The sequence below is a fragment of the Physella acuta genome, unplaced genomic scaffold, assembly GCF_028476545.2.
Source record: "Physella acuta isolate Inbredline_101_S28 unplaced genomic scaffold, ASM2847654v3 ptg001130l, whole genome shotgun sequence".
Classification (NCBI taxonomy): domain Eukaryota; kingdom Metazoa; phylum Mollusca; class Gastropoda; family Physidae; genus Physella; species Physella acuta.
Window position 1 is genome coordinate 159,754 of NW_026732647.1, and position 10,482 is coordinate 170,235.

The 10,482-nt window shown below is 29.6% G+C and overlaps 1 protein-coding gene across 1 annotated transcript; it reads right to left on the bottom strand.

Annotated features, from left to right (window-relative positions):
* Window positions 1-1,160: 1,160 nt before the first annotated feature.
* Window positions 1,161-9,857, bottom strand: LOC131956143 (uncharacterized). The gene is made up of 12 exons (XM_059320567.1): window positions 9,746-9,857; window positions 9,080-9,168; window positions 8,238-8,367; window positions 7,584-7,657; window positions 7,197-7,299; window positions 6,146-6,349; window positions 3,456-3,571; window positions 2,709-2,811; window positions 2,250-2,423; window positions 1,885-1,970; window positions 1,366-1,504; window positions 1,161-1,183 (listed from the first exon to the last, which is right to left on the bottom strand). Exons 1-12 carry the CDS (start codon window positions 9,855-9,857, stop codon window positions 1,161-1,163), a joined length of 1,353 nt encoding a protein of 450 aa, XP_059176550.1.
* Window positions 9,858-10,482: the final 625 nt, after the last annotated feature.

A 10,482-nucleotide genomic window follows, 5' to 3' on the forward strand; every position in this document is an offset into this window, starting at 1 on the left:
TTGGGGCAAAAAACATCCCCCCTCCTTAAGAGATGCCTCGAAGAAACCCTGGCTGGAAACAACCAATATAGATCACACGATTTTTATAAAAATGAAACAACGACAGTAAAATTGTTTAAATTATCTCTCAAACTGTCATTTATGTTAGTTATAGTTTGATTTATTTTCATATAAGTTAATCTTTTTTAACGACAAAAAAAAACGATATTTTTTGTGTGTTTTACGACATTACAAAAGTTACATAATGTTCATATACTGTTATATATATATATATATATATATATATATATATATATATATATATATATATATATATATATATATATATATATACCAATAAGAAAACAAAAAGAAGTTTAATCATGATTAAATTTTGCAGCATAGAATCATTTGTATAGTGACTGTTTCGTCACAGAAACCAACTAAAAATTCCAGGCAAATACCAGACAAACAACCAATGATATATTTGTAGTATTTTAAATTGAACTTATCTGTTTGTAATTGTTGATTATTTGCAATACACATAAATCTTAACCTTATAATCTAGAAAAACAGTAAATAATACAATCTATATTTATATAAACATTTGTTTCTTTGCGTGCGTAATTTGTTTTGAATACAAATTGAATATTTCGACGAAATGCTAGTATTGCTTTTAAAAGCGCCTAATGTTTTACAGCTATTTCTCATTCTCATCTTCCCTGGCTGAAGTCCTTACGCAGTGATAAATGCCCATGAATTTCTTGTACTTTCTGTAATTTTATCTTCACCCACATCATCTGCTATAAAATTTAAAAACAAATACTGTTTAGTATAAAAATATTTTTTTTAAATTATTACAAATAAAAATTCTGTTTATTTAAAACCGTGGTAGCTAAAGTAAATTGTTAAAAGTTACCACACAATAATGTTATTGTTACCTGGTTTTCTGTTGATGCAGTAGCAGAATACGGCGATCAGAAAGATAAGGATTAGTGCGCCACATACACCAATGGTGATTACAATCAGATATATCAATGAAGCGTGAAAGTGTACTATTTGAATAAAAGTATTATTAACCAAAAGTTAGTTTTATATTAAAATATTCTTAAAGAAACGAATAAAGTGTTTAAATAAGAATTAAAAAGTATATACATTTCTTAAAAATTTAGTAATATATTTTAATAATTTAAATTGTTTTTAGCTAAGGCAAACAAGTTATATAGTCACATTTAAAATGCTCACTATACAGTACTAACACTTATTTAAACATAGAATCTATATAGACACTTACGTTACATTAGTAGTAATGTTTTATGTTAACCCCAAAAATAAATCTTTTTATGTCACACGCATCACACAAAAAATGTTGAAATAAAAACTCACATTGTTTGCTGTCAAAACTTTTCTGACAAATAAATCTCATCTTGGCTTGAGCATGGTGTGTTGTCCATCCGACTGTTGTCATGGCAACCGTTTCGTTGGAGCCGGTTCTTGTAGAGTTCCACCCAAAATACAACGGTGTCTTGAGTACAAAATGTTAAAACTTATTTCATTTAGTTGCACAACACTTAAATGTACAATTGATAAACTAAAGTTGTATATTTCTTGTCACAGCTAAGGCTAATGCTAAAAATAGATCGACAAATATAATATGTTAAAAACAGATGTTGTTTATGTTTGTTTTCATATTTAACTTATATTTTAAAGTATACAACAACTAAAACTTTAATTTTGATAAAAACATTAAATAAACAAGTTTTGTAATTTTGCTAAAGCATAAAATACGGACTAAAACTTATAAATAATAATAAAAAAATAACCTAAATAAAATATTTGTAATACTGACATTATTATAAAAACTAATATTTGTGAATGCAACTAAAATAAGGAAAACATTACAACCTGTAATGAGCCAACAAATTGAAACGACTCGGACATGTTGCGATACAACCCGATAAAAGCATCTGTGTTGGTTTTCAGAACATGTACTGTAATGATTTTCTTTGTATCAATGTCAGTATTATAATGGTAAATGAAAAGTAATTGATTATTTATTAATCAATGCTGCGAGTAATATAGGTAAGTAGTTGTGACGTTAAAGTATGTAACATCATGTGTTATAAATAATCATGCAAAAAAAATATATTTTAATCACAATATAGTTTTCAAAATGTTTAGTTAAAAATCAAAACCGTAACTAAATACAAAAAATGTTTTACTATTACAACATTCTAACGCTTAATTAATTTAAAAAAAAACTAAATTACGCTTGATGAAGTCGTCCATGTCTTGATCCAAGATTTCAACCAGCCTCCCTCTGCTCTTTGTTCGACCAAAAAAACTATTCTTACAAAACTCTTCTGCCTCTGAGAATGTTTTCTTTGGAAACAACTTGAGGCAAGTGTTGGACTTTTGGTGGTAAGAACTATTCTTGCAGCTATCTGTATTGAAAGTGAATTCATTGCTCTACATACAAAAATAAGCTTAGCATTTTATGTTTAGATTACGTTTGAGCTTAAATTTAAAATGAGAAAAAAAAATAAAACATTGCGAACTCTTGAGCAATTTTTCCTCCCTTCCACTCACCCTTCACTCCTCTAAATAAATTTTGTAAAATTCCTATAGAATGTATAAGTGTACCCCACGGAATTCTTAAATTCCCCCCCCCCCCGTGGTGTGGACAAATTTAGCCACATCTTTTTATTTATGCTAAATCCACCACTTACACAGACTGTACAGCTGGTTGTCCACCAGTCCAAACACCAGCTTCTCGTTTATTTCCAAATCCTCAAATGATTTGGATATTGGGCTTTTTTCTGCACATTTAGTCTGTTCAAATACAAAATATATTAATTGGTTAAATTCTGAAATGGTTTGGATGTAGGGCTTTTCTCTGCACATTTAGTCTGCTCAAATACAACATATACTTTTTAGTAAAAAAATAATTGCTTGTAATTGTTTTTTTAGAAAACTCAAATTAAAATTTAAAAAAATAAATAAATTCATATTTGATGGAGAAAAACAGTTTACATTTTAAATATTATGCAGTTATTTCTTTTTATTGCTAAGATTTTCTAGAAATACATCAGAGTGTAAAGATACTTTGTATGACACATTTTCGTTAAAGCAATAAAGTAATTATGCTAATTAATTAATGTGAGACAACTAAAATTATTACCATAAAAGGTCAAGTCATATGTTGTATTTTTTATCCTTACTCTTGTAAAAACACAAAATACCCCAGTAGTATTCAAAAGTGTTACATAAGATATAATGTGAAACTCTAAGGAGCAGATAAATACTTTGAAAAAAAAAAACTATTTTAAACAATGTATTTAATTTGTGTATTGCAGCTATCTATTGTATGACGTGTGCGATGCATGGGAATACATTCAATCAAATTGTATATCTCTATTGTGTAATCGACTCTGATATTTTGCGATTACTCTCTGACTAAAAACGATTATACTTACAGCATTCACTGTCCAGTATTGTGGTGAAACAAAACTAGTTTGGCAAACGCCGTTCACTTGTTGCAGGCCCATGTATGGGAAGCAGGGGTCGTCTGTGTGGTTTGTGGGGGAAACGTCTAGAAACAAACATTTTTTCCATTAGAAGTGTGGTCGCATCTTATAAAATAGAAGCTAATACAGTATTGATACTAGTCTATAAAATAATTTTAAACAATTTTACCACAATTTTCATATTTATTTTGGGTATTGAAATTATATAACTAAAGAGTAGTAATACGTATTTATATTATTTTGTAATTTTTTTTTAAACTAAATAGAAGATCCTTTTAAAATGTTTTTTTTTCCTATTTATTCCACATTATAACAGTTTTGATATTATTTTGGTAGCTTCTGCAACCGATTTGGCTAAAACAAATTGTAAAAGACATTTGGAATTTTCAGGCAAGATCAAAATATGGAACACGATGCATTGACTAGCCATGATCTCTTCATAAAATCGCCCAAGAATCTTATTTTCCATAATGCATCCATATTGTCCCAAGACAAAAAGAAGTATACACACACACACACACACACACACACACACATATATATATATATATATATATATATATATATATATATATATATATATATATATATATATATATATATATGTGTGTGTGTGTGTGTATACATACTAGCTGCATACCCGTTCTTCACCACGGTGAATCTTAATAAACGTACCAAATAGTGAACAGAAAAAAATTAAACACAAAAGAAAACAAAAGAAAACACAAACACGAAGAAAATTAGAAACGCAAACGCAAACACGATGCAAACACAAAAACGCAAATACAAGCGTAAAATCAATTGTTTTAATAGCGTGGTTTGAATTTTTTTTTTAAATTCATACCCTAGAAAAATTATTAAACATTTTAAGTAATCATTTCCTTTTACCTTACTGTTATTAAAATGTATCAATTTTATCTATAAATCTAATGCGATAATATTATTTTACATTGATAAAATAGCAAAAATCCGACACATTTAAAATAACATAGGCTACCAACACCTACTAGAAAAACCACATCATATATGTTATTAGTTAACACAACACCACACAATATACAGTGATTAAGAGACTCAAAAGATTATGTTAGAAACTCGGCTATTCAATGGTATTTATGTTGTTTTTTAACGAAAGCTGTATAACTTTTGGTCGAGAAAATTGCATACATTTTATAGCATAAGTCTTGATAAGTACATCTTTAGAGTTATATTCTAAAACTGGAAGATGACGCCATTAGTTTTGTGTACTTCCCGTAGTTTGAAAGTGTCGTATGTGACGTTATTGTTTTTTGCGGTCTTGTCACAACAATAAACACTTTTTCGGTTGCATAATTTAAAATGTGTTTCTACATTCGAATAAGCTTTCATTTTTATTTTGCTTTTTTAAATAAAATTTAGTTTATAAATTTAAAACATCAAACATAATATTTTCAGCAACAGTCCGAATATTTAAGTTTTCCATATATATTTTAACATACTGATCACATAGCCTTAAAAATGTTGTGGACAGATAGAGAGAGATAGAAAAATAGAGAGAGAGAGAAAGAGAGAGAAAAGTGCGCACATGTGCTTTCCTATATTAGAGTGGTGTATGGTCTATTTAAGTAACGAATACACATATTTTGATCATCGGCAAGGTTTTTACTTTTTTGTTAACCTCAAAAAAGAAATAGAAGAAAATATTAAATGCACGCACATTACTAAAATATTTCAAGCGGGTCAATGTCAAATAATATTTGCGCTTACATTCCTGGAAAAAGTGGATTCGTTTTATTAACAATAGTGTAAAATAAAATTAATCAATGTAAATGTTTAATAACCATGCCAAAGGAGTTTATTTATAAACAAATTTAAATCACGCTAAATATAGCAAATAAAGAAATGCTTATTTTTTATTCATACCACATTGAGTAGGCCTATTATGTTAGGGCTTATATCTATAATGGATTAATGTTAATATTTTTTTTTCTGATTAGTCGGTACAGAATTGTATAGTTGTTGTAATTTTAAAAATTGCTTTGATCTCTTAAAATCCATATTTTTTTGTGTGTTATTTAAAGGGATAAGTAAAGTAGAGAAAGAAGGAAACGCTATCTCTCTCTCTCTCTCTGGGAGCTCAAGTACTGGAAAGCGTAATTTGATAAAGCGTTTCCGTCTGCGTTTGTGTTTGTTAGCCTTTGTGTTTACGTTTGTGTTTGTAGTTGCGTATACGTGTTTCATTGGCGTTTGTGTTTACATTTGTACTTGCATTTGTATTTGATTTGTGTAAGCATTTTTGTTTGAGCTTGCGTTTGCGTTTGTGTTTTCTATTGTGTTTTTATTAATTTTTGCGTTTGTGTTAGTGTTTTCTTTTGTGTTTGCATTTGCGTTGTGTTTGCGTTTTTCTTTGAGTTTACATTTTTTGCGTTGGTGTTTTCTTTTGTGTTTGCATTTGTGTTTTCGTTTGTGTTTGCATATTGCGTAGCGACTGTGTTTGAGTTTTTGTTTGGTTTTGTTCTGTTCCCAAGGTAGTACATTTTTAAAAGATTCACCAAGGCGAAGCACGGGTATGCAGCTAGTATATATATATATATATATATATATATATATATATATAATGTTATATAAATAAAGAGTATGAATATACGTATACTGAGTACCTATTTCACAAATGAACGGAAACCGGTAAGAACAATCGCAGTCATTAATCTTGCTGCTTACGTTAACAACTACACAATGTTCCCTGTTCTGCCAGTTGTCCGGGTTGTTCAGGGACCACCAGCTGTCCTTCGTAGACAGATTCCGACCGGAACTTGTCCAGACAAATACGTTTTCAGTTACTAGGTCGCTCGCTCCTATCCAAGCTAAGGAAACCAACACAGTATTGTACACATGGTATACATATTTTTAGTTACGTTCTCGTATACAGAGAATAGGGGATTTTTGGAATTGTAAAACATAAAGCAATCGAAATAACGACCACATTTTACATTTTCCTGAGTCGGAAAACCCCAGCTTTCCAATCCTTTATGTATGTCTTTCAGTCTCTCCGTAAAAGCCGATAACTTTAGTATCCATTTAGGTAGACTTAATTTGCAATCCAACGTATAGATCAGATTCGTAAGTTTATTTCTAGGTTCTAGTTATTTCCAGTATACGAAATTGGTATATAATATATTTTAGGTTTTTTTTTAAAAATCGATAACTTGAATACTGGTTAAGTAAGCTGGACGAAATGAATAGTATTAGAACATATTTATATGTAGGCTACCAAAATATGTATTGTAGTCTAATCACAGCGAACATAATTATATTTATGTTCTTATATAATGGTATATTCAATAAACTTTAGTAGGGATTACATCTCTTTTATTTTCATTAAAAACTGTTTTACGTGGATACATTTAATTTAGCAGAGACACCAAGATATTATTTCACAATTGTTTTCATCATTGCATTTATTTGTATGGTTCTCTATGTAAGTAGGCCTACAATACTTGCATAATTTGCGATTTTAAAATACCAAATTATATAGGAAGTTAAAACTAGACGGATTTCTTTTCACAAAATTGTACCGCAATAATCTGTTTCGGGTATATAAGTTTTGGAAAATATTAGTTATTTCTAAGCTACAGAGTGCACTAAAGATTCTAAAAATGAAACTACATTTTCTTTTTTCACAAGACTACAGTAAAATATAAATCTGCTCACCAATAAGTTTAGCTTCTTTGGTTATTTCATCAATTGCTTTCCTCTGTTTACTGTTAATCGGCTCAGCCAGTTTGCCGTTGTAAAAAGTTGTCTTACAGTACTCCTATAAATAGTTACAGGTTTTATTTTATAATATACACAAACGTAAAAAAAATATTATAAAGATAATTTGCAATGAAAAAAAATTAATTCTACTAAAAAATGTTCGCATTTATTTTGTAATGGAGATTATAATAAAGGGATGCAACACTATAAATAATGTGTATCTGTACAATTAAAGATTGGTGTGTGTTCACAACGGTACGTTGCCATATGGCTACATTATGCAATATAGGGTAATGTGTGTTTACGTGAAGTTAAAAAAAATTACGAAATATCACTTCTTACATTTGCGTTTGTCCAATTTTTGCCAAATGGGAAAAATTTGTAATACGTGTTGTTTTCTCTGAAGCTTAAGAAATCTATGTATGAAGAGAATAATTTTGATATTATTAAAACTGAAAGACGATATGTAATGACATTTTACTAGTCGATCGTGTACATGGGACATTTAAGGTTTCCTTAATCGTCACATGTCTCTCAAGATTTAAATTTTTCTAAATATTTTTTTTCAACGTTTGTATAAAGAACGATTACTACAGACATAACAGTGTAGTACAAGTCTGAGCATATACGGAATATGAGATATACAAGAAGTCATTATGTGATAGAACTGATATGACAGTAGCATGGGTGCATGACATTGGCGTGATAGAACTACAATGCTAGTGACGCGAGTCATTACAGTGTTTGTTGCCTGACACTAGCATGTTAGTAGCGTGACAGAACTAATATGAGAGTAACCCATCAAGAAACGACACATTAATGTAACCTCAATTTTGTAACAGCACTATCATAAGAGTGTGACATTACTGTTAAGTAGAATCTGACATCAATGTCAAGTCAATCTTGTGACATCACTGTCAAGTCAAATTGTGACATACATCACTGTGATTTCCACATAATGACATCACAATACAAATAGGATGACAACATACGAACCAGCCTCCGCTTGACAAATAAATTGACGTGTATTCTTCGGTGAAACGTGTTTCCATCCATCCCTCGTGATCACGGTACTTGTGAAGTACGTCACATCCTCGATTTGCTTCCACGGCAGATAATCAACTTCCTGCATACATGATTAACTCATTTAAATTTTTACTCTGTCAATGTTTTTCTAAATAAATTTTATTATTGATAAAATTAATGGGGTGTTTTGTTTATTTAAATTTCCATTCCGTTAATGTTTTCCTAAAAATAAAATTATGATGGATTAAAAATAATTGGGTGTTTTGTTTAGTCATTGTACTTAAATTGCATGCAACCTTGTATTAGGCCATTGGTTACATTCGAGGGCGAGTTCATTATTGAACGTGGTCTTCAGGAAATAGTATTTTTGGTTTATTTCTTTACCCAAGTTGGTATATTTAAAAAAATGATTCACCCTGGCGTAGCACTGGTATGCAGCTAGTATATAATATCAGCGGCTAGGTAGTGTGTCTGTCAGTTATCGCTATAGATTCTAGAATCATTTTATTTTTACACTTATAAAAAGTTTGATTGGATTTTGGAAACGAATAAAAGTTTATGATTGAGTTTGATATTGTTTCATGTGTTACATTTGATGTTGAAAGCGTTTTGATCTTATTCTTGGAATATGCAGGGTATCAATAGCTTCAGCCTACACGCATTCACAAATATTTACGTATTCGGACAACCACTTTAAATCCACCTTCAGATCTATATTCAAATGTACCTCATCAATGGGAACTGAAAGGTTGTTCTGTTGGGGGTTGGGGGTGTAAGTGGGACTGTCATGTTTAATGTTAACCACAGCTTACATGACTATTCTCTTTCCAATACAGTCCCCTACTTCTGTTGAGAAAAATTCCAATGCGGTAGGTGGCGTTTTCGTTGGCCAGCATGGACTCTGAGGAGTTATTATAGCCACTGATTATATTCGGTGCCTGAGAATTTCTACTTAATTAAGTGCTAAGTAAATCTTGATTGTGTGATTGTACATATTGATTCTACACTATAATCAACTTTATAAAATGACATCCACATAGGTAAAATTAACGATTACAGTAACTAGTATAGTATTTACTAATATTTACTAAACATTTGTATTTACATATATTATATATACATATATATATATATATATATATATATATATATATATATATATATATATATATATATATATATATATATATATATATATATATATATATATATATATATATATATATATATATATATATATATATATATATATATATATATATACATATATATATGCATATACGAAACACACACACATACACGCACACACACACACAATAATATATATATATATATATATATATATATATATATATATATATATATATATATATATATATATATATATATATGTGTGTGTGTGTGTGCGTGTATGTGTGTGTGTTTCGTATATGCATATTTACATTTGTAGAGAAAGAACACATTTTTGAGTATATTACCTTTGATGAATTCATCTGTTTCTTGATCCTCTATATGAGCCAAGTGCGCTCCGCCCGAGAGAGATGAACAATGCTCGACAGATTCAGTAAAAACTTTCAACTGTTCCACCATCAGAAAACATGAGTCGGAATGTCTGTGATAGATCCAGCCATCTTCACAGCATCTTATACCAGCTGCAAAAGGAAAGTTCTTTCTATTCACACATCTCTCTGTTTATATATATATATATATATATATATATATATATATATATATATATATATATATATATATATATATGTATATATATATGACATATTTATATATTTTAAAAACTATATTATTCATTTTAATGCAATACGTACACTGTTTATAGATTATGATCAATAATTGAAGGAAGATGTGAAATCTCATTATTTCGCTTAAACACTAGAAACTAATTTCACGATTTTACATCTGATATCAAAAGGCTGTGTTGAAGAAATTACACACTGTTGTAACAATGTCACCACATCTATATGACTGATGATATAAACCGTATATAGCACGCGCATGAGCGACTTTGCCATACACCGGACATCTTGTAGCACGTGATTATGACTGACGTTTATCGAGTGGCCGTGTGTTGCCTGTACAGATAACTTTTCTTTATGATAAACTTCCTGCTAGTCTTCTTGCTTTACGGCCACGCCTAATGAGCAGAAGTGAAGGAATGGATTTTTTTTATGGATAATTTAGTAAAAATTATATTTATGCA

Bases quoted from the DNA above. Each gene is read 5' to 3' on its own strand.
- LOC131956143 (XM_059320567.1), bottom strand. From the start codon at position 9,857: ATGGTGGAACAGTTGAAAGTTTTTACTGAATCTGTCGAGCATTGTTCA. The intron at 3,572-6,145 runs GTACTCAGTATA...GTTTGTTTCTAG, and splicing joins TCCGTTCATTTGTGAAATAG to ACGTTTCCCCCACAAACCAC. The intron at 2,424-2,708 runs GTAAGTGGTGGA...CTTTCAATACAG, and splicing joins CAACCAGCTGTACAGTCTGT to ATAGCTGCAAGAATAGTTCT.